Consider the following 26,279-nt stretch of genomic DNA (forward strand, 5'->3'; position numbering starts at 1 on the left):
ACAGCTCGTTTTGTTTTGTTTTTCATTGTAACAATAAATTCTCACTTGAGAAAATAATTACATGATGACAAGCCTTAATATTAAAATAAAACTGTTGTTCAGAACCTTATAATAAACACCTGTGTTTAAAACACACTTATATGCACATGTAGCTCTGTTATTTTTTCCCATATGTCTGATTTGCTAATGCCACACATACCACTGAACACGGGCAGACAACATCGGTGTGTTGGTTACTGGTTTTGCTTTCTTACTTTTTTATTATTTATTCCTTGCTTATATTTAAATATCACAATTTTAAAACTTTTTTCAATATTAAGAATATATTTTAGTTCCTGAAAGTGCCAGGATACTTGTATACGATAAATAAAACACTCTTAGTGTTGATTTATTTTGCTTTCATAACACGATTTTATGATACTGTAAAATAACCATTATTCGAGGGAGTCAATGTTTCTTGGTACCAAACTTTTATCTTTTATTAGTTCGTGATGACGTAATTTCGAATTTGGGGATGAAAATTTATGGGTAAGGGTTGCCCACGAAATCCATTGATCCCTCACGAACAATAATGATTCCAAAGTATATCGGTCTGAAACGCTCATTTAGCATGTTAATTGTGAAATTCTATCAAAAGATTTGAAATCTCTTTACTTTAAGTCTATGATTTTTTTCCTTTAAAGTGTGAGAGGTATTTTTAAAATCATTTCTATTCCAGAGTTTAAAAAAAATAACAATTGCCTATGATAAATAAAACCCTTTTTTCTGATTTCTCAATTTGAATAATAAAACATTTAATAGACAAACCTATAATGTTCTCGGGTTTCTCCAACTTAAAGCAACTGTTGTTGGGACAAATCTCTTCCTCCGTCAAGGGGTGTCCATCTCGAGCTTTATCTGCATTATAGGAAATGTTGCTAGGGATGTAACCAAAGGTCTTCCGAGTGTCAGTAAATCGTGTTGCCCAGTAGTACCCTCTCTCCGATGGATCGGGTTCTTGTGGATGGTCAAAATACAGGTGAGTTGCATGAGATAAAACAACCTGTCATGAGAATATAAAAATTCTTTTTTGTGGAACAACGGCCGTATTGCTAGCAAATCAAAAAACTAGTGATAATTTTGAGGGTGAAAAAGAAAATATTTTTTTTCAATTTATTTAATACATTTTACCTTGTAGCCAGCGTTGGCTAATTTATATGCCTTATCTCCGTGACCTCTCTCCCAAAGATTATCCCAGTTATATGCGATGATGCTCCTGAAATTGAAACATTACATCTTATCAACTGACATTGAAAGTTCTGAATTGATTTAAAGAGTCTGAATGTTAACCGCAGAAAATGAGGTAAAAGCTTATTTCCAAAATGTTTATTAACAATTAATATTGTTATTAATATTGTAATCAACTCATATTAGAGGTAAAAGACAAACTGGATTGTGTTGCATTAAATAAATAAATAAAAACAACAAACATCATTTTGTTAGGTAGCAGCTTAATCGATGTAATTTAAATGTAAAAGTTAACCTAAAACAGATAAAAAAGATTTTCAAGGTGAAGATTAAGAAGAGTATGAATTCATGTTCTTAAGTCCTATATATGCATATAATTTGAGAACAGAGCAAACAGAGCAGACCTCTTAGAACAACAAAACCTTCTACCGTGTAACTTTAAAAGAAAAACAAAAATTATAAGAATTTTTTTGATGATTATTAATGAACTGAATGTAAAATGTGAAGATAACAAATGGTGATCAATCTCGTAAAACCAGTAAGCAAAATGAATCGTGAACAGGGCAAAAAACATTAAAGATAGGATTAGGTGCCTAGGAGGAGTAAGTATACCCTGTAAACCAGCTTCACCCGCTGTGAGCCCTTTGTATTGATCACGTAGACGGTGTACTCTGTAGTTAAATTTAGTGTAAAAGCAATGACTTAACAAATGGTATGAAATACGTCAGAGATTAAATACGTCCCAATGATAGGTTATGTAACAAACAATGTCATTAGAAGTACAATAGAATTAATATTTGTAATAAAGCCGTTAAACTTACTGCTTAGTAGGAAAGTCGCTGATATTATAAGGTGTCTGTCCTTCTATCATCAAACCATCCGCCCAAGCAGCCACTTGAAGACCTTTGACGTCCGTCATTTTAGCCATGGATTGGGCAAAATATTTTTTAAGTTCCGTCGTTTTATGAAGGCCCTTCCTTTTGAGAAATTCTCGGCACTCGGGTGACTCAATCCAAGCACCAGCTACCTCGTCACCTACATACAAAAAAGCTTGTTTTTGCAAATGCTGTTGCAGCGTTAGAGGGGGAGCACTCTAACTGAAGCCTATTTACATGTATTCATTTGTCAAATTTCCTAGAAGCATAGTAGTGCCCATCAACAGAATATCTTTTTTGTAATTTAGTTTCTGTTACTGATATACAAGTAAAGGATATACAGAACATAAAAATCGATTAACGGTGATATGTTTCAACATATAATATGCTCTCCATGTAAAAGAAAAAGTAGAATATTGAATAATCAGATAATTAATTCGTTATTCCCTTAAGGTCATGTAATTAATACAGTTAAATTGCCCGGTCTTTTAAAACAATTCAATAATTTATTAACGTTCTAAAAGTCATACCTCCGAAATGATATATTTCCAACGGTTGTATATCTTTATGTAGATTGATTATGGAATCTATAAGGTATCGTATGAAAGTTTCTGTTGATTCCATACATATGTTGATTGCATTGTCTGTAAACCACTGAACAGTGAGGTAGTGAGTGTTATCGGAGAAATCTGTCATTAGATATTCTCGTGCTGCTGTTTCGTTTCCGTAACTCAGATATTTCTGGAATTTTGCCTCCATTGCTTTAATTCCTGCTCGACAATGACCTGGCATATCGAATTCCGGAATAACTTGAATATGACGGTCATTGGCATATCGCAAAATTTCTTTGTAATCCTCAACTGTGTAAAATCCAGAACCAATACCGCCTTCCGAAGACCCGGAACCTAACTGGGGCATAAGGCATTTATCCTCCTTTAGGTCATGACACCGTTTAGATCCTACCTAATAAAATATATATTTTTTCTATAGATATATTTCGTATCTTAAGGTCCAACGATCCTCTGATAATAGAGAATCGTTTTTCATACAAATTGTTAGGCCATTATTTTCATACTGAACTGTCTGCGGGTTTTTCCGTTTTCCCAACGATGACAAGGAGCACACGGCGATTATGACCAATCAACAGTGGATGCTTACTCCTCCACGGCACCTGATCCCACCTTTCATGTTTAAGAGGTCCGTGTTTGCTCAGCTTCCAATATGGTATTATATAATGGACCTTTGAGATTCATAACTGTTGAAGTGTTCGTTATCTTCATATTTCATCACTTTTTGGGATAAAAAAGAAATAAATATTCTCCTTATAAAAATCATGAGCCTCAAAAATCATGTATGAGTGAAATCGATCTTGGTGCTGTTTCGATCAACTCATGTTCCACTACACAAGATATCATTCAGGTATTAAACTTTTGAAATAGTTATATTTGATTTTTTTTTACCTTTGTTAATTCCGGAAGTCCAGGAATCTCAAGCCTCCATCCTTCGTCTTCTGTCAAATGAAAGTGAAACTTGTTCAACTTGTACATAGCCATTGTATCCAGAATCTTCAAAACTGTTGCCTTTGTATGAAAATTCCGTCCTACATCCAAATGCATACCCCTGTATGCAAACCTCGGCTGGTCTTTTATGGTACCCAATGGCAGTAATTTTCCACCTGTTGCTAAGCTTTTTAAGGTCTGGTAGGCATAAAACGCTCCAATGCGTGTTGTTGCAGAAATGTGTATGGTTTCTGAAGTTATTTCTATTGAATATGCCTCATTCTGTGTTTCAGATTGGCTCAAAAGATCTAGACCATGTGACTTGACTATTTCTATATACTTTATTTTTGGTTTGTCAGCTTGGATGCTTATGTTAAATAAACCTAGAAGGCATATTTATAACAAAAATACACATGTAATATAATGTTCAAATTTCAAATGCTATACCGAAACGTGTTTAAAATAGAAATAAGAATTTGAACTTTGAATCAAATATGTATAGTCAAAGTCTACACAAGAGTGTTTTTTTAGTTGTCCAACAACTATTTGGGGTTAATTTAGTCTAGAATAGGGTTGATTGTGATGTATATTTTGCAGTTTTCCACATTGTAGGTTGAAAGGTTATGCAATGAAACAGAAATACTCCGTTTACAATACATGATTAAATTCATGCGTTCAGTTTGTAAGGGTTGACACTATGTAACAGGCGAACGACCAAATTGGGGCAATAAATCTCAGTCTTACCTGCAATACGAACTGTTTCATGGTAGAACTTTGAAGAATTCAAGACAATCCAAGCTGAATCAATGGTCACATTTCCACTCTTTATTTCAATTTCTACAGGAGTAGGTATGAGCGGCTTCGGAGATTTATCATGTATAGTCATGGCCGCATTCAGATCATATCTATGATATATAGAAAGAAATGTTTGTTCTCGTTTTAATGATTTGATAAATTTCTGAAATGATTTGATCTTGGTTTGTTTGTTCAACAAACATACAATGTAATGTGACGTGAGAGTCTAAAATTAGTATCTTGCGGTTTGAAGTACGAATATCTATTAGAATATCAGTGTTAGCAATGTACATTTTTGTGTCGCCTGCAGAACAGAGCAGCACTTAGGGATCACTTAACCCGACGTCTATCTGTCTGTCCGTCTGTCGCATCCTATATCTCGAGAACTGTAAGAGGTATGGATTTCATATTTTGCACATAATTTATATTGCTTGGACCTATTGCTTTCCTAAATTGCCATGGTTACAAATCTCGGACCCTTGACTTTGACATTTGACCTACTTATCAAAAAGTGCATGTGTCGCATACTATGGAAAGCCGTAGGGTACCCCCACATTATTATTATTTTTTCCTATATAATTATACCAAAAATAATTATCTCTTCCAAAAATAAAAATCTTGCTTTTTTGACAACATTATTATTTTTCCTGCAACAATTATAATCTTGTCTGTCAAACGTGTACACATTATTTTTATTTTGTCCTAAAATTATAATTATTCACACTTCACAATTATAATCTTGCCAGTCAATGTGGACACATTATAATGTTTCGCCTCCAAATAATAATCTTGTCAGTCGATGTCTACATGCACACATTATTTTTATTTCGCCTCAAAATTAGAATAATTATTCTTACTTGATAATTATAATCATGCCTGTCCATGTGTACACATTATTTTTATTTCGCCTCAAAATTATAACAATTATATTCCACATCGATCATACAATGATTATAATGTTCAACAATAATAATCTCGACCAGAAAAGATGCAACATTATTATTTAGACGCTTGACAAAATCAAACGTTTGTATGATTCTGATGCACAGCACAATTATAATCGTTCACCAATTTTGAAAAGGTAAGATTATTATTTGGACGCTTGACAAAGGAAACGTTTGTCTGCCGAAGATAATCACGTGACTCAAGGCCATGTGCTAGTATCAACAGTGCGGCAGTGCCAGTGAAAGTCAGGCGGTATGCTGGTAAGTAAAGATGATTTTGTGATATTAATGTACAAGTAAGTGATTTACATTCATTCGATAAAGGAAATGTCTCAGAAATCAGCTGTCAGCATATTGTAATTGAACTACGGCTTCCGAAGAAACTAGTTCGAATTATCTCTGTACCTCTGTATAGGGGATGGAGATTGCATGGTGATTTTATGTTCCATATGTAGATAAAGTGGCGATAAATTATATGATATATCTTTACTAACAGATGTATCTTTACTATCAGTATATGCTCGTATTTTACAGTTTTAGCTTGAATTTTCTCTGCAGTAAATCATTTACATTGAGTCTTACTGTCAGTAGAAAGTCTGACTATTGATGACTTGTCTTGATTTGCTGATTTTAATATGTAGTTATCTATGATTGGAACAAAACATTTCTCTTAATATGGCACCAAACACCTATGTTTGTGTCTTTGAAGTTTGTTGTTTAAAGTTCCTCTCAAGAATTTTCCACTGATATGGACCTATACTCGGCACTCAGGGTCATTGAGCAGTCAGGGATCTTTTTCGTGCCAGCACCTACTGCAACACAGGTTTATACGGTCTATTCCGAAAGACCCGTCTCCACCTCCCGCAATGGGATTCGAACCCGCAAACGTATGGATCAACTCCTTGCTCCACGACTCTAAAGCAAATGCTTTAACCACTGCGCCATGCAGGCGACCCTATGTTTGTTAACATAGCCTATGTTTGTTAACATGAGCAAAAGCTATGTTATTGTTAATTTTTACATTTTACCCGGTGTGTTCAATTAACTACCAGTTAACTGCACAAATCACTAAACACAATCAGGTAACAGTCGTGTGTTGGATTTGGTTTTAGCTCACCTGATCTAAGGTCTCAAGTGAGCTTTTCTGATCACATTTTGTCCGTCTGTAAACTTTTCACATTTTCGACTTCTTATCAAGAGCTACTGGGCCAATTTCAACCAAACTTGCCATAAAGTATCCGTGGGTAAAGGGGAATCAAGTTTGTTCAAATGAAGGGCCATGCCTTTTTCTAAAGGGAGGTAATTACAAATTAGTGAAAAATTAATGGCATCTTTTAAAAATCTTCTCAAGAACCACTGGGCCAGGAAAGATGAAACTTGTGTGGAAAGACCTTCAGATAGTGTAGATTCAGATTTGTTTAAATCATGACCCCAGGGGTTAGGGTGGGGCAACAATGGATGATCAAAGTTTTACAAAAGAATACATAGGAAAAATCTTTAAAATTTTTCTTCTCAAGATCAGCAAAGCAATGATTGGTGATATTTATATAGAAGCATCCTTAGGTAGTATAGATTCAGATTTGTTCAAATCATGACTCCTGGGGGTAGAGTGGGGCCTCAAGGAAAGTACCCACTTATAGGAGAAAAAAATCTATAAAAATTTTCTAAAGCCATGAATAGTGAAAGAAATATGGAAGTCCTCAGGTAGTGTAGTTTCAAATTTGTTCCAATCATGCCAAAGACACTGATCAATAACCTTTTGAACAAAAAAAAATTTCACTTCTGTTTTTCCAGCCACTGCCATTAACAGACCGGTTTACTCTTACAATTTCGCCGTATTTTGTACGGATTTTCAGTCCAAAATACGTCTTACGTTTTGCTATAACGAAAATACGGAAATCCGTTCATATGGATTTTAGCAATTAGTTTTCGTTATCTGTCTCAGTTTGACGCTTTTTAATCGCTAAAGAAGAGAAAATTTTCAAACATTTAAGGTGCCCAAACGCGGTGGTTTAAAAAATGACAGAAATCACTCAAAAGAGAGCAGTCTATGACGTTTTGCTTTGTTATTAAACAATGTTTTGGTAATCAGAAATGTAGTTGTTTTCTGGTAATATATGTACAGTCAATGAAAAATGAAATCTTACTGGCAAATGCCAAATCTCACTGACAAATCTAATGAAAAATACTGAGAGACAACAATTTGGGTAAACAGGTCTGCATTAAAAGAGTCAATTGACAAATTCTTAAATATGAGAAATTCTACATTTTTTTGTTCAATCTTCAGTCACCATGAGAAAAAGAAATTATGCTTTAGTTTTTGAATTATTTGCACATTTAATTTTAGGATCAACAAAGAGTCTTGATTTTTAGAGGCAGGTTTTAAAGAAAGAAATCAGTGTTGTAAAGAAAGAAAAAGATTTTCCACTCAAAGAATTATGGATGACACAGAGGTAAAAAGGACAGTAATGGTTAGAAAGAATTAAGAAATTATTTATTTATTACATTGGTAGATTTACCCAGGAGAAGGGGGGGGGGAGGGGGGGTAAGAAAATGTAATTTTTACATTGAGATTTTTTTTAATGTATTCTGCAGAAAATATAAATTTTAGGATGTACATAATCTAGTAGGTGCTATATTTAGATTAACACTATTTTGATATGTTTAAAACAGACATCTACTTAATAATTAATTATTTACAATTTAGCTCACCTGAGTCTCTAAGGCTCAAGTGAATTTTTCTGATCAAAGGGTGTCTGGCATCTGTCTGTAATGTATAAATGTTGTGTGTCGTCTCTAAATTTTCAACTTTCCAAAGTTTTTGTCCAGAAATCAACCCAATTTATCACAAGGCAGTATTGGGTGGAGAGGATTTAAATTCATTCAAATGAAGGGCCAAGGGGAGATAATTAAGAAAAAGTTAAAGTTTGGTGGTGTCATTTGAAAATCTTCTATTCAAGAACCACTGGGCAGAAAAGTTGAAACTTATGTGAAAGTTCCCTTACATACATGTAGTATAGTTTCATGTTCAATTAACACCCCCTTTGAGAGGATGGAGCCAAAATATGGGATTAAAAATCTGCATGGGAATATACTACTAACTAGAAGTTTGTCCATAGGACATGAATCCCCACCCATAGTATATTATTAATGCAACATGAAAATTTGTGTATGAAGTTTGATGATGATATCTATAATAGTTTTTTGTTTGTTTGTTTGTTTGTTTGTTTGTTTTTTGTAAAACTTAGTTTTATAAATGCATACAATAAAAGGAAAGAAAAGGTCATTGGGACAGTCAAGGTAAAAAAAAAAAATGAACAAAGTTGATGAATTCTCAACAAATTATGTATCAGAGCTTACATAAAAGTATCTTGAATAATTTTGTTGAAAGTGAGTTATGTGCTTATATAAGAAAAAAAAAGTGATATCAAGGTCAAAGGGAAAGTCATGGTCAACAATTGTTGTTGCAGTTCAAAAACACTCTTCAAAATGTTTCAGTGTATAAAGTTTGATAAAAATATCATGATTATTTCTTTAAAACTGAGCTTAACACAAATTTGAAAAAAAGTCAAGATTAAAAATGTTCATGCAACTGAATAGCTCTTATCAATATGTATAAGCATATGAAGATTAATCAAAATCTCTTGAATAGTTTCTTTGAAACTGAGCTACTCACTTATTTAAGGAAAGTGAGGTCAAGGTCAAAGGAAAGGTCAAGTAAAATAATGATTATGACATTGAATAGATCCCATCAATATGTATCAGCACATATATAAGGTTTGGAAAAAAATATCTTAAATAGCTCTTGAAACTGAACTAAAGAAAAATTTAAGAAAAGTGAGGTCAAGGTCAAAAAAGTTCATGCTGTTGAGTAGCTCTCATTAATAATTTATATGTATCAGCATATGAAGTTCAAAGTGTGATGGAAGGACAGCAGGACATGTTATTGGGGTTAAAATTAATATAATTATAAAGAGTTAGGCTAAGATGAGGCCACAATATTGGGTCATTTTTCATTGGGAAAAAAGGGACATTTTTAAAAAATTCTTCAGAACCAGAACACTACATGTGCAGGACCAAGGTGACTAAGGTAAGCACTGTGGCCCATGGGTCTCTTATAATGTGTTATTTAATTCATCAACAATCAGGTAAAATATTAATTTTGTTATATTTCAGTACTTCCTATTGATGACGTCATAACCAACTTTGAATAAGTTTTGTTTGAAAGAAAAGGATCTGAAGAAGGAAAAAGATCTGTTTAGATTCAGATGGATTAATAGACTGTCAGACCTTTTGCCATCACTTAATTCTGTACTATTAGTTCTGTAACACTGAGCCTATAAGCTTTTGACTTGATGGTTTATCTAATTTGAGAGAGCAGAGTCCATGATATCAGTCTTTAAGCATTTCAAGATTAGCAATACAGAATATGTACAGATGTAATAGCAGATAAAAATCCCACACAAACAGGACACCGATATAAAGTTAATGGAATTTAGAGATATTTCATTTCTCTCTTGTGTGGATTGATTTAAGAAAAAAAAGTTTATGCCAGAAAAATATAATAAATTAATTACTTGAGTCTTGTTTTGTGCTTATATTTTTAGGTCACCTAAGTCAGTCAGGCGTCCTATTGCTATCTGTTTTCGTCCGTCGCCGTGTGGTGTGCGTCGTGCATTGTGTGTTAACATTTGAACATTTTTAGCTTCTTCTCTGAAACCGCTTAACCAATTTCAACCAAATTTGGCATATAGCATCTATGGGTGAAGGGAAAAATATTGTGAATTTCATGGTCCCTGTCCCCATGGGGCCTGAGGGGTGGGGCTAAAACCACCAAAATTAATGCAATCTTTAAACATATTCTTCTTTACTCCTGGACATCAAGCAGTCAAACTGTTGGCACGATTGTAATAAGCATTGAGCTCTCTACCAAAATTGTGAAATTCATGGCCCCAGGGGCAGGGGTTCTGGTGCTAGAGTGGGGCTCTGTAGAACATATAGTGAAAGTGCATTATTTCTTTGAAAATCTTCTTCTCTGCTCCTGGGTATTAAATAAACTAACTTAGTACATAGTTATGATGAGCAAGAGTGCCTCTTTCAAAATTTTGAATTTCATGGCCCCTGGGTCAGGGGTTCTGGTGTTAGGGTGGGGCTCTATTGATTATATAGTAAAATTGCATTAATTCTTTGAAAATCTTCTTCTCTGTTCCTGGATATTAAATAAACTAAGTACATAGTTACGATGAGCATGGCTGCCTCCTAAGAAATTATGAATTTCATGGTCCCTGGGTCAGGGGTTCTAGTGTTAGGGTGGGGCTGTATTGACTACATAGGGAAAAGGCATAAATTCTTTCAAAATCTTCTCTGCTCCTGGGTATTTTTCAAACAAAGAAAGTGCATGGTTATGAAAAGGAAGAATGTCTCTTCAAAAATTGTGAAATTCATGGCCCCTGGGTCAGGGGTTCTGGTGATGGGGAGGGGGGGGGCTCTATTGATCATATAGTAAAATGCATAATTTCTTTCAAAATATTTTTGCTACTACTGGTTATAAAGTAAAGAAACAAGTGTATAGTTATGATGAGCAAGGGTGCTTCTTCCAGAATTGTGAGTTCATGGCCAATGGGTCAGATCTTCTGGTGTAAGGATGGGGCTTTATTTATTTAATATTATAGTGAAAATGCATTTCTTTGAAAATCTTCTATGCTTCTGGGGAAGGTCAAGGCAAACAGAGTACAAGTTTTAATATGCAAGGGTATTTGTACCAGAATTTTGAAGACTTTGACCATTATGTGAAGTGTTCTGGTCCTGGCCAGGACTCAATTAACTTGTATCCTGCTGAGCAAAGTGATTCCCCTTTGCCATTCACCTTTGATAATTAATCAATGTAAATAATGTATTTGAAAGCTTAATAGAATAAGAGAATTATGCAAGAATATTTATTGTATAATACAAAAAGTACTTTCATAGTTTTAATGACCTGGAAATAATGGATGAATAAAAATGAGACAAAAATAACATCTTTTTAAATGTTCTTTAAAGGCCAAGAGAGGCCAATATGGGGTTAAAAAATAGACATTTTGTTAATAGTCTGCATGATAATAGTGATAAATGGGGGGGGGGGGATAGATACTAGACCAATTATGTTGTTGATGCTAATCATACTATTTTTCTTGCTTTTGGGCAACAAAGCTCCATTTATCAGTTTATGGATCCTCTAAATTGTTGTATTGTACACAGGTGATCGTTAAGGCCCTTGGGCCTCTTGTTTGGAAATCTACCTACATGTAGCTTTTTTCAATACTAGATTTGAATGTGAATTCCTTCTCTAGGTCTAGCATATGGAGGTACTGCATAACTCATTTTTATATTAAAATGTGTACATGTAACATGTATAATTTATGGATTATCAGACACATATACAGGATTTTGCATATAATCATAAGATCTAATTTTATGTAACTCTAAGGAATCTTAACTCTTTTTTCCGATATTGATGTGGAAAAAAAATTGCATAGATTTTTCTAATTTTTATCTTTCTTTGAACCAATATTATGGCCAAAATTTGGTTAAGGTACACTGTGAACAAATCTGTATAATATAGTAGACCTTTTGCATTAGTATTTCAGGTTTATGCCTTGTTTGTCTGTCTGTTTGTTCTCAAAAAACTTAAACCTTGTCGATAATGTTTGATTGGTTGGAGCTATGGCTTTCATATTTCACATGTGTATTCCTTGTGACAAGACCTTTCTTTGGGTAAACATTATACAAGTATATAATAGTATGTCTTAAAGGTGACATATAGGTCCATCGTGCCAGGTGTTTGTAAAAAGTGATATAATTGTAAGTGATTATCTATTTTGTTAAACACATGTCACTATAATAAATAAACACTACTACTTTTATTTGATCTCTTGGAATTTGACCCACTTTTGCAAAATTTTACCAAATTTTTACCTTAGCTTGGCCATAACTTCTGAACAGTTGCTGTTGGTGTTCAGTGCTTTCATATTTCACATGTATTTCTTGTGACAAGACCTTCCCTTAGACACCATTATTTTGACCTTGATAATTGACTTACTTTTGAAAAAAAACTTTAACCTTCACCATAACTTTTCAACAGTTAGTGCTAGGACTCTCATATTTTACAGGCATATTCCTTTGAGACAAGACCTGCTTTTAGGTAACAACATTTTTGATAGCTTGACCTTGGACTTTAACTTGCATTTGAGAAACTTTGACCTTCACCTAAGCTGCTATTAGGGGGCATCATTGTTTCACAAACAAATCTTGTTTTTTTATTCATTTATGGCTAAGTGGAAATTTTGATTTTCTAAAATCTCTCCTCTATTTTCATTAATGTAGACCTGAATGTTCAAAATATAGGGAGCTCCTATATAGGCCATATACTAGCTCCCATATTTTGAACATGTATTTTCAATGTTGGTGAACAGTATTTGGGTCAATTATGACAGAACTCCAATAAGTCAATCCGGATTTTCCAACATGCCTTCCTGTGCATGTTTCTTCTTCTTCTTCCCTTTGTGGAGTGTACTCAATTTGAGTGTCAATACTCCAGTTTGTCATTCAAATCCAAGACAACACCATAAAAAAAAATCATCGCAATTTATTATCCATTTTCATATAATTTTAGTACATTCCATCTCCCACCCCGCCCTGAGTGGCAATTTTTGGTCTTGATTTTTCGACAATGAGTAAATATTACAAAATAATAATGTACCTCTTGTCACCAAATGGGTAGGTTAATAACACATCATTACCAGATAACTTTCAATAAAATAAATGTGCAAATTACTTTCAGGAAAATGGCAAAGAAACTATTTGCAAAATATTCAAATAGCAAATGCCTCGATTACTTTGGTATACATATATACAAATTTAACAAGAGGCCCAGGGGCCACCTCGCTCACCTGAGTACTGTGGCTAGGAAAAAAGCAAAAAGCAGTTTAGTATTGAAAAGTTTAAATGCACAAGTGGTTCCGACCTACCCCTAAAAAGGGGGAGTATAATTTGAACAAAATTGAATCTACACTAACTAAGGATGCTTACATATTTTTTTTTTTTACTGTGACCTTTATTTCCTAAAAGCTTGAACTTTCATTGTGGCCCCACCCTACACCCAGGGGGTCATGATTTGAGCAAACTTGAATCTACACTACCTGACAATGATTCCACATGAGGTTCATCTTTCCTAGCCCATTGGTTCTAGATAAGATTTTTTAATGGTGCCATTAAATTTTCGCTATTTCGTAATTATTAAAGTTTACAATGACAATGAGAGACAACGGACAAATTTTGATCAGAAAAGCTCGCTTGAGTCTTTGGCTCAGGTGAGCTAATAAATTCAATCAATTTAAATGCAGAAATTCAAGCTGTTTTTTTTTTAAACATGCAGATCCTAGTTCATCAGCGGTAATCTGAGACATGGATGTGACATTTTAAATGGAGTATCAAATGGACATATTTCAAATAGAAATTTATCAAAAATGCATCACTTCAAACGGAGTGTCAAATGATGTCAAAAGGACAAATTTCATGTACAAATTAATCGTGAACAACACATGCATTCTTTCATCAAGAATTCTCTGAAATTCGCCAATACTCTTCTTTCTTCAAAGTTATTCACATTGCAATTTTTTTGTCCAGACCAGCACACTCTTCTATCGAGATTTCTCTGATTTTTATCAAGGCTGTGTTATCTTCCCATTGCCAGATTTTTGTCCATAGGTCTTAAACTTATGACATGCTCAAAGTCCATCAGTGTGAAGTTAAGACTCCAACATCAAATTTATGGTTCCTGAACCCTGAAAAATAACATTCAAAACACAATTAGAGTTTTTATAATTATCATGCATAATCAAGGGGACTGGGTAGGATGGAGATTTTTTTCATGATAAGTATGACAAGTGGAAGGCTTCCAATGTGACAGCAAATTGGGTATTCCTTGTGTGAACAGAACTGGCATTTCTTATATGAATTAAAAAAATTGTCCATTTGCCAAGAGTTATTTCCCTTTATGGAAAAAAAACCCTTCCCATTGTTCTCACTATATCCTTTGTACAAAAAATGTAACTTGCCTGTAAATTTTTTAAGAATCTTTAAACTCTTTTGACAATTTTATACCGTATCTTTATTGGCAAAGTATGGCAAAACAAAAAAAACAAAACAAAAAAAAAAAACAAATCGTAATGAACATACACTAGGCTAATTTGCATAGAAATGACTATGGTCAAATAAAAATCCCATGGGCCACATTGCTCACTTGAGCTCTTTGGCGTTCAGTATTGAAAAGTTAAAATTCACACTGGGTCCGAACTAATCCCAAGGAGAGGGGAAGCAGACATGGTTTGAACAAACTTAAATCTACACTTACTGATGATGTTTTCTATTTCTTTGACTAAGGCCTAGATAAATAAATTGTGTGTTTCTGGTTCCCCGATCAACCCTAAAATATATGAGCCGACCCTGAAAAATTTATCCATTGATATCTTTCCGGAAGTAAACAATTCCATTTTCTCTATTAGAGATCCAAATCTTGATCACTTCGGTGTTTGGGAAAATGCATATCCTATACACATTAAACAGAAATGCCATTAGTAAGCCAACCTTTTGGGAAAAAGAAATGAACTTTTTGTTTTTCTCATTTTGTTTATTGTGAAAGTTGAATTTTAACTTATAAAATGTTAAAATAAAATAAAATGTTTTGCCTACCTACCTATTTTTTCTCGGGTTGGAATATGAAACATACAATTTATTTACCTTAGCCTAATCATGGCCTCAGAAGATTTCTAATTATCTTTCCTTTGTATTCTTGTGTAAAACTTTGATTGTCCATTGTGGCCCCATCCTAACCGCAGGGGTCATGATTTAAACAAATATGAATCTACCCTACCTGAGGATTGTTCCACACGTTTTTCTTTCCTGGCCCAGTGGTTATTGAGAAGAAGATTTTCAAATGACACTCACCAAACTTTAACTTTTTCTTAATTATCTCCCCTTGGCCCTTCATTTGAATGAAATTAAATCCTCTCCACCCAGTATTACCTTGTGATAAATTGGGTTGATTTCTGGACAAAAACTTTGAAAAGTTGAAAATTTACGGATGACACACAACATTTATACATGACAGACAGATCCCAGACACTCTTTGATCAGAAAAATTCACTTGAGCCTTAGACTCAGGTGAGCTAAATTGTAAATAATTAATTATTAAGTAGATGTCTGTTTTAAACATATCAAAATAGTGTTAATCTAAATATAGCACCTACTAGATTATGTACATCCTAAAATTTATATTTTCTGCAGAATAAATTTTAAAAAATCTCAATGTAAAAATTTGTCAGAACCCATTACATTTTCTTACCCTCCCCCCCTTCCCCTGGGTAAATCTGCCAATGTAATAAATAAATAATTTCTTTATTCTTTCTAACCATTATTGTCCTTTTTACCTCTGTGTCATCCATAATTCTTTGAGTGGAAAATCTTTTTCTTTCTTTACAACACTGATTTCTTTCTTTAAAACCTGCCTCTAAAAATCAAGACTCTTTGTTGCTCCTAAAATTAAATGTGCAAATAATTCAAAAACTAAAGCATAATTTCTTTTTCTCATGGTGACTGAAGATTGAATAAATAATGTAGAATTTCTCATATTTAAGAATTTGTCAATTGACTCTTTTAATGGCAGTGGCTGGAAAAACAGAAGTGAATTTTTTTTTTGTTCAAAAGGTCATTGAGCAGCGTCTTAGGCATGATTGGAGCAAATTTGAAACTACACTACTTGAGGATGCTTCCATATTTCTTTCACTAATCATGGCTTTAGAAGATTTTTATAGATTTTTTTCCCCTATAAGTGGGTACTTTCCTTGAGGCCCCACTCTACCCCCAGGAGTCATGATTTGAACAAATCTGAATCTATACTACCTAAGGATGCTTCCATATAAATATCACCAATCATTGCTTTTCTGATCTTGAGAAGAAATTTTTTTAAAGATTTTTCCTATGTATTCTTTTGTAAAACTTTGATCATCCATTGTTGCCCCACCCTAACCCCTGGGGTCATGATTTAAACAAATTTGAATCTACACTATCTGAAGGTCTTTCCACACAGGTTTCATCTTTCCTGGCCCAGTGGTTCTTGAGAAGATTTTTAAAAGATGCCATTAATTTTTCACTAATTTGTAATTACCTCCCTTTAGAAAAAGGCATGGCCCTTCATTTGAACAAACTTGATTCCCCTTTACCCACGGATACTTTATGGCAAGTTTGGTTGAAATTGGCCCAGTAGCTCTTGATAAGAAGTCGAAAATGTGAAAAGTTTACAGACGGACAAACTGTGATCAGAAAAGCTCACTTGAGACTTTGGCTCAGGTGAGCTAAAACCAAATCCAACACACGAGTGTTGCCTGATTGTGTTTAGTGATTTGTGCAGTTAACTGGTAGTTAATTGAACACACCGGGTAAAATGTAAAAATTAACAATAACATAGCTCTTGCTCATGTTAACAAACATAGGCTATGTTAACAAACATAGGATCGCCTGCGTGGCGCAGTGGTTAAAGCATTTGCTTTAGAGTCGCGGAGTAAGGAGTTGATCCATACGTTGGGGGTTCGAATCCCATTGCGGGAGGTGGAGACGGGTCTTTCGGAATAGACCGTATAAACCTGTGTTGCAGAAGTTGCTGGCACGAAAAAGATCCCTGACTGCTCAATGACCCTGAGTGCCAAGTATAGGTCCATATGAGTGGAAAATTCTTGAGAGGGACTTTAAACAACAAACTACAAAGACACAAACATAGGTGTTTGGTGCCATATTAAGAGAAATGTTTTGTTCCAATCATAGATAACTACATAAAATCAGCAAATCAAGACAAGTCATCAATAGTCAGACTTTCAACTGACAGTAAGACTCAATGTAAATGATTTACTGCAGAGAAAATTCAAGCTAAAACTGTGAAATACGAGCATATACTGATAGTAAAGATACAGAGGTACAGAGATAATTCGAACTAGTTTCTTCGGAAGCCGTAGTTCAATTACAATATGCTGACAGCTGATTTCTGAGACATTTCCTTTATCGAATGAATGTAAATCACTTACTTGTCCATTAATATCACAAAATCATCTTTACTTACCAGCATACCGCCTGACTTTCACTGGCACTGCCGCACTGTTGATACTAGCACATGGCCTTGAGTCACGTGATTATCTTCGGCAGACAAACGTTTCCTTTGTCAAGCGTCCAAATAATAATCTTACCTTTTCAAAATTGGTGAACGATTATAATTGTGCTGTGCATCAGAATCATACAAACGTTTGATTTTGTCAAGCGTCTAAATATTAATGTTGCATCTTTTCTGGTCGAGATTATTATTGTTGAACATTATAATTATTGTATGATCGATGTGGAATATAATTGTTATAATTTTGAGGCGAAATAAAAATAATGTGTACACATGGACAGGCATGATTATAATTATTAAGTAAGAATAATTATTATAATTTTGAGGCGAAATAAAAATAATGTGTGCATGTAGACATCGACTGACAAGATTATTATTTGGAGGCGAAACATTATAATGTGTCCACATTGACTGGCAAGATTATAATTGTGAAGTGTGAATAATTATAATTTTAGGACAAAATAAAAATAATGTGTACACGTTTGACAGACAAGATTATAATTGTTGCAGGAAAAATAATAATGTTGTCAAAAAAGCAAGATTTTTATTTTTGGAAGAGATAATTATTTTTGGTATAATTATATAGGAAAAAATAATAATAATGTGGGGGTACCCTACGGCTTTCCATAGCATACAGCAATTTTTGACATTTAAGAGGTAAGTCAATGCTATTTAGCATGTGCACTATTTGTCAAAAGACATGAAAAATACCAGCATTACAATTCACTTGAACTTGACCTCTGACCTACTATGCAAAAATACCAAGGGCAGTTAAATTTAACTTAATACTTTTGAATTTTGAGAGGCAAGTTTTTGATAATTAGCATTTATACACATGTCTGAGCCCATAAAACTGTACTTTGAAACTGTATGATATTCAATTACCACACAAACTTATATTTAGATACTATGAAAATAAATCGGGATCGGTATTCCATAATGGATGGTGTAGACTGCAGTAAAGACGGTCTTAATTCTCTTTTGGAGGATTGTTGGAATCACATATTAATAAAATGAAAAAAAGTTATTTCGAATAATTCCAATTTAATTGTTCATTGGAGGGTTAGGGAACCATATTTGCTTTGATTTTCAGGTGCTATTGCAGTATTATATTATTATGCTTTTTTTTTCTTTGCAGGCAAATGCATGAACTATCAGAGGCTCATTATATTAAATGTATTTTAGAGGAACTTGGATTTAATTCTACAAGTGGTAATCCAACTTATACTCGTAGTTCCCTTTCTAAGGCAGAAATTCTTCAAAATCATATGTCAGTTTTGAATATTTTTAATATTCCAAACAACCAAAATGAATTTGAATTACCATATTTATATTGGATTCCGAAACTTCATAAAAATCCTTACAAACAAAGATACATAGCGGGTTCCAGTAAATGTTCAACCAAGCCTCTTATTTACTCCTCACCAAGATATTAACAGTGGTGAAGGAGTAACTTCAAGAGTACTGTTCAACAATATATTCGAGAAGTGGTGTAAATCAGATGTGGATACTTAAAAATTCCAAGGAACTTTTGGAAAATTTGAAATCACAAGATTTTACCAAAATCAACAGCTTAAAAACTTTCGACTTTTCTACGTTATACACAACCATTCCACACGATAAATTAAAGTCCAGGCTTTTTTATATCATTGACAGCTGCTTTTTCAATAAAAATGGGACTCGTAAATATACTTACTTTGTCATTGGTCATTTGCAAAATTATTTTGTTAAAAAACATTCTGATTGTACACACAAGTACTCTGAAGTTGACATCAAAAAGATGCTTGAGTTTCTGATTGACAATATCTATGTGGTTTTTGGAGACCAAGTCTTCAAACAATCTATTGGAATTCCCATGGGTACCAATTGCGCCCCGTTATTATCAGACTTTTTTTTGTATTCATATGAAGCAGAATTTGTCCAAAATCTTGTACGTGAAAAGAAGAAAACACTTGCTGTGGCCTTCAACTCGACATTTAGATAAATCGACGACGTATTGTCAATTAACAATGGCTATTTCCATTTTTATGTCGATACGATATATCCTGGTGAGCTTGAGATAAAAGATACCACAGAGTCTGACACATCTGTTTCATATTTGGATATTTTACTTGAAAAGTTAATGGTAATCTAACAACCAAGCTTTATGATAAACGTGATGACTTTAACTTTTCAATCGTCAACTTCCCTTACTTATGTAGCAATATACCTTCATCACCTGCATACGGGGTATATATCTCTCAGTTGATTCGATACGCAAGAGCATGCTCTACGTATGTACAATTTCTAAAACGAGGTAAATTATTGACAAACAAGTTGATGAAACAAGAATATCAGCTGTCTCGTTTAAAGTCATCATTTCGTAAGTTCTATGGTCGATACAATGACCTTGTCAGCAAATACAATTTATCATTGAGTCAAATGCTGACTGACGTTTTTCATACTAATTGTTAGGCCAATATTTACACACTGAATTGTCGACGGATTTTTCCGTTATTTCCCGATCATGACAAGGAGCACACGGCGGGTGTGACCGGTCGGCAGGGGATGCTCACTCCTCCATGGCACCTGATCCCACCTCTGATGTTTAGAGGTCCGTGTTTGCTCTGCTCCTATTTTGTATTGTTTAATGGAATTTTGAGCTTGAATACTGTTCGTTATCTCCATATATTTCATAAAGTAGATAAGAAACAGACCACTCTTAGATTTATTTTACACCTTCATTGAAGCTTCAAAGCAGGCGATGCATGCGTTCCTTGGAAAACTCTAGTTTACGGTATCTAGTAATAAAAACATAGTTGTTGTAACCGAATCTTTCGGACCGTCACACATATTATTTTAATACCCAATATTACGGAAATGTTATTGTGGTTATATATAAAATCATAAGTAATGAAATGTAGTGAGTAAAATATAGATTTGTAAGATGTAAAAGCAGAAAAAAGAATCACATTACCTTACCTCGGGACTAAATGGCTGCCAGTCGTCGTCTGTGTAACGTTTATATTGTTCAGGTTTGTTAAATGGTCCTACAAAAGACAATCCCTCGCCTTGAGTGGAAATGATGTCCCTTGGTTTCATCCCCTCAGACACAACGTACCAGTTAGGCATTGTATCTGTTGTTGCAGATTGCCAGTACTTCATATCCAACTCACAGTATGTACTATCTTTCTTACTCAGCAAAAAGTCTCGCATTGGACATAACTTGTATAAACTACCGGCAACATGGAATAATTTCATTTTGCAGTCATTCAGCTGTAAACCGTCATCATATGGAAATTCATTTGGTTGCACGAGGCGAATTGCAAAAAAGTAAATTTCCCATTTTTCAGGAGTAATTGGTTGACTCCCAGTGTTCTTTAGTGTTAATTTTGATGTAAACGTTCTACGTTCATCAACGAAGTTGCTAATGACGTCAAATTTGACGTCAAGAGTTTCTGCGATATAGTCTACCAAACTTTGATCCCCTAAAGGCAATTGGTTTCCTACAATGGTAAAGGATACATTTTAAATCAATGAAAACTGTTATCTTGATCTACCTGATTTGTTGAACTAAGCGTCACTGACAGCAACAAAATTAAAACCAGGGTACAAAGAACAAGACACGGTTTCAGTACAAATCTGATCCTGTATTTTTCAAATATGAAAGTGATGTAAGAAAATAAAAGTCATTCTTTCTGAATCGTTGAAACTCCATGCAGTAAGAATATAAAAATCGTTTTTCTCCTATAGCCTCCTAAATGGTAATTGTGACGCCCTTAACTTGTGAGTTTTCCCGTATTTTCTTAAAAAGTAGCAGAAGGCATCAATTTTCAGTGAAATTTTATGTCAAATAATGTACAGCACATACTTCGGCCACAAAGATTTTGATAAATGTGATTTTTTTAAATGATTTTACACAGCATATCCAAAAATTGAAGTAGGCTACGGCTGTGGACACTATTTTCTGAACGAAAATAACCCGAGAAATGTGTCATTTTCATGATTGTTCTGTTAAAAACTTAGAAATACATCAAACCAATGACGTCATACTTCCAGAATAGTCCTCCTTTATGCCACATTCTTTCATGAATTATCACATTTATATGCTCAACTCATGTTTAAACCAATTTCATAACTTTTGAGAAACATTCAATTTTTAGGGCACAGTAAAGCCCAAATCATATCTTCGTTTTCTTTCATTTTCCGCTTAAACCAAAAATGTCTAAATACAAGCAAAGAGGAAGAGTCGTTATGGGTCATAATCGGCCCTGTTATTGAATATGATCAGGATTTTTTCACAGGAATTCTACAATGCATATTTCCTAAAACAGTTTAAATTTCTCCGATAACACTTTTAGTTTTTCATTAGGAGCCTCTTAAAAATGGCATGATTGTCCACAAAAGTCGTGCTTTATGGCATGACGTCACGATGTAATTTTTACGTTATCAATATTTGCTGTAGACAACTACCAAAATTTCTACGTTTAAAATCTGTTAACTTTCTAATATGAAAATTTTTTCTATAAGTTTTCAAATAACTTTTTTTTTACATTACCCAAATTACGTAATATACTTTCTGTAGTTTTAATGTCATGATTTTGAATTGTTTTGTTACGATATGTATGCTTAAACGTTCATAAAATAAATGCATAAAAACGTTTTAAAGAGAAAACTGCCAAAAGTTGATTTCCTTGAAATAGATGAATAATATTTTTTTTACATAATATACTTTCTGTAGTTTTAATGTCATGATTTTGAATTTTTTTGTTATGATATGTATGCTTAAACGTTAATAAAATAAATACATAAAAACCGTCATTTTAAAGAGAAAACTGCCAAAAGTTTATTTCCTTGAAATAGATAAATAATTTTTTTTTCATTACAATGACAACAACAATAGAGATTCTTTATACATATGAAGCAGTTACACAAAATAATTTTAACTAAAAAAAATTAAAATAAAATAACAGTTCGAAAAGATTACAGTTTCACGTAGTAGAGGTCTACGGAGACTCATGGTCATAAAAGAAAATTAGAGGCAATCACATCGGACATTTCTACGATTATGAAGGATTACATTCGATACTCGTACGAATGACTACGATATGACATGATACATATATAGGATATTCCGATGACTAATGACGATTTCATACGAACATACATGTTACGAAATTCATATAGAATATATAGACTCTGAGAGATTTTTGAAATTATTAAACATCATATTAAAGTTGATTGATCAGGGTAATAGCCACAGTGTGGTGCGCTTTGCTGCGTTTAAACACGAATAACGAAAATATTAGTCTCCTTACGACTACCTTAACGATGAACCCCGATTTGCTGAGATTTTTGAATTTGTAACGAATCGTACCTCTAAATCGTCGCTCCAGGCCACCCCCTTCCTTCCCAAAAAAAAGAAGAAGGAAAAAAATCTAGGTATAGTTTACTGTCATTGATGAAATGAAGTAAAATAACAGCCATTCTAGTGTCAAAATAAGACTTTTCTTTCCAGCTTACGGGGAATTCATCCTTGACCCCCCCCCCCCACAGGACACTTTTTTTTTTATCTAGCTGATAGGTATTCAGTCCCTTTAATTTATGTAATCAAACAAACACAAAAGACATGATCAATTAATACACTAATAATAATTACAAGTGTTTTACAGTTTTTGTTTAGGAAGACAATTTGATCAATGGAAGAGAAGGACGCAACTTTGTAATGATTAGACTAGCAAAAAAGAATATCTTTGGGATTGCCGTGGTCGCGAGTCGTATATTATTAACATTTCCAAATGTTTTCTTTGTGATAACTCTGAAAGTTAAGAATAAATTATCCCACGTTTCCAACTGCCATTAATGCCCTGGCATACCCAACAAACTCATTCCTTCATTAAATATATAGTTGTTTTCCCCTATATATGCTTAATTTACTTCAGTAAAGCTGACTACTAACATTTTTCTAATCTTGGGTTATTTTTAAATATTTCTTCACTTATGAATTAGTAGCGGCATTTCAATGTATGTCTGATTTCGCTACCATATGCTAATTAAATAATATAAGGATAATTAATAGGACATAATTAAACGATGTTCATTGAAAACAAATAACTAATGTCATCCAAAAATTAGGGTCACAACAGTTCGGTCCGAGGTGTCCAGTGATTGGTTATGGTAATTACTGTATATACTGTACATGTACACAGCCACAGGCGATAACAGGTTTTACATCCGTGGCGGATCCAGGAATCTTGAAAAAAGGGGGGAGGCGACCAGTTTGGGGTCAGGGGCCCACGGCCATACCCTAAAAAATGATTTATTAAATCTTATGTATATTTTGGACACAAAAGGGGGGCCCCCTGGCCCCCCTCTAAATCCGCCAGTGTACATGTAACTGGTGTAGGTGACGATAATTACTGTTTTTGATGGGTTTTTTCATAAATATATGCATTTTAAAATATGACAAAATATACATCCGAGTACCGATTTTTAAGCATTCGATACTCGGACGTTCGATCAAGTACCCGGTTAACCGGGTACCCGTTGACATCCCTAATATTTAATAAATACAAGTCATGTAAATCGGCAATGAAATCAGGGACAATTTTATGCTTTGTAAAATGTTTTAGTTATTAAAAGGGATAAACTGGTAGTTTAAACATAATAAACGTTAAACGTAATAAAGGTAACAACCTTATGAGTAATGTGTCTATTATAATGAAAACTTGGAGTTTCAAATTTAAATCTTAGCGGCACAATCATACATTTTCAGAAGGGGTAGGGCACTATCAATTATAAAAAAAAAATCCATGACCCCTCCCCCCTCCCCCCAAAAAAAGGAAGAAAGCTGATCAGACTTCATTACTCTTTCTCATAAATCTGTTCAGCACATCAATTGATCACAGGTATAGCAACAATAAGTTGCTGATTCCAGGTATATTGTGACGTCATTTTGTACATGTAATACGTCATCAATACGCCGTTATAAGCCAACGTTAATAATACTGAGATTTATGGCTCTTGGCAATATTTAAATTCTTTGGCGTTTTTAGATATCGACTATAAAAGAAATAAAAGTAAATAAAGAAATGTACGTTCTCAGTAAGCTCAGGGTGATTATTTGGGATTTATTCAACACAAGTGTCATTTATTTACATTATAATTAATTTATGAAATACAATGTACAGATAAAACCGTTACCTGGGTAAACTTATTAAAATACACAGACCTTTAAACATTTATTTTATAAACAATTAGTTGTAAGTGTTTTCTAGTCGTAAGAATGATGCTTAATACAAATTAACTTGCAAAAAGATTATAATAAATTTGTGAAATGAAGAAAAAAAGTCACCGATAGCCATGATTTAATGTTATTTGCAGAATGCAAATTATTAAAATTCGTCATGTCCGCATCTTTGTAAGGTTGAAATTAAGCGTTTAATTTAATGATTATAATATAATGATGCATTTGTAAAAGTTTGGAATACATACTCGGATGCGGACACATACAAAACTGCATGAATACACAAAAAATACGCAAAAAAACGTAGATTTCCGGAATACTTCCATGGTTTTGACTTTTACTGTTACTAACCGGTCGCGCTTTTTGCCAAACTTATACCAAATCTTTAAAGTTAGTGTCCTGGACATATATTATAGACCATGAAATTATATATCGCTTTACTTTATTTTTTCACATTTTTACAGGGTCAATTTTGACACATAACGACTTTTGTTCTTTATTGTGACAATTTGGATTTGTGAAATGAACAATACATGTAACTGAAAATGGTTGCTGTTATCAGAATTCACTGAATTCACTTAGAAATTAAGAAACCAATATTCCATAAGATTTTTTTTTACAAATTTCATTCCGTTCTATAGCTTTTATAGATCTATTTAAAAAAATTCAGTCTCTATTAATTACAAATGTAATCCTTTATTACTGTATTATAGCATTAAATTAAACATTTTTTTCACTTTATGCCAATTAAAAATTAAAAAAAAAAAAACAATATTTTTAATTTTTTAACACACAAGTCAGTTTATTTCTTTCTTTTTCCATCATTAAACTCGTTTAGGATATTTTTTTTCGCATACCTCTTGTTCTGTTACTTCTAAAAAGTCACAATAAGTGCACAAGTTCTTTTTTTTAATGTTTCGTCATGCAGGCATCCACAAAGAAACGCCAGTAGCAAAGGTAATCATTTAACGCCTACCTGTAACAACTGCAAACACAAGCAGCAAAAGAATCCTGACTTGATCCATTTAAAAAAGGGAAAGCATCGCCAACTTGACATTAATTATGCCTAAAACGAAGTAAACTTTACTTATTTTTTTTTCGTAAACTATCAGAAGACAAGGTCGACTTTCTTAATTCTTTAATAACAATGGAGACAATGAATAGAGATGTGCTCCGAGGTAAACATTATCAAATACCTATCCCGAATCATGGCTCAGTAAGTTGATTGACTACATGGAGTAGAAGGTATGTCAGTTGTGCTCATTACGATATTTTTGTTTCTAGGACGCGCTTCAAAGATAACAGCTGTGACTGAGGTAACTCTTGTTTGCGCCTAATCATCAGTTAATTTGCTCCGTGGAAAATAACTGTATTTGTTTTGAAATCTCTTTACTGTCATACCTATTTTCCTTTCAAATTTTGCACTAGAAGCACATAATTTGACAAAACTTTTTTTAAATAAATAAATAGTGACAAGAACCTTCATAGCATAATGCAAAGATTCCTTTAAAATGTTAC

The 26,279-nt window shown here is 33.5% G+C and overlaps 1 protein-coding gene across 1 annotated transcript in view; it reads right to left on the reverse strand.

The window, feature by feature from the left end:
• The window catches only part of LOC133198997 (beta-hexosaminidase-like), a 28,307-nt gene extending 2,409 nt beyond the window's left edge, over positions 1-25,898 (reverse strand). Inside the window, exons 1-8 of the mRNA XM_061334897.1 lie at positions 25,738-25,898; positions 20,493-21,021; positions 4,346-4,506; positions 3,563-3,984; positions 2,633-3,065; positions 2,049-2,262; positions 1,171-1,255; positions 808-1,042 (exon numbers count right to left, since the gene is read on the reverse strand). Of these exons, the coding sequence (XP_061190881.1) occupies positions 808-1,042; positions 1,171-1,255; positions 2,049-2,262; positions 2,633-3,065; positions 3,563-3,984; positions 4,346-4,506; positions 20,493-21,021; positions 25,738-25,786 (2,128 nt within the window). The 5' untranslated portion in view covers positions 25,787-25,898. The remainder of the gene's footprint in view (positions 1-807; positions 1,043-1,170; positions 1,256-2,048; positions 2,263-2,632; positions 3,066-3,562; positions 3,985-4,345; positions 4,507-20,492; positions 21,022-25,737) is intronic.
• Positions 25,899-26,279: the final 381 nt, after the last annotated feature.

The sequence above is a fragment of the Saccostrea echinata genome, unplaced genomic scaffold (assembly GCF_033153115.1).
Source record: "Saccostrea echinata isolate AGI-Se365-2 ecotype Australia unplaced genomic scaffold, CSIRO_AGI_Sech_v1 ptg000033l, whole genome shotgun sequence".
NCBI lineage: Eukaryota > Metazoa > Mollusca > Bivalvia > Ostreida > Ostreidae > Saccostrea > Saccostrea echinata.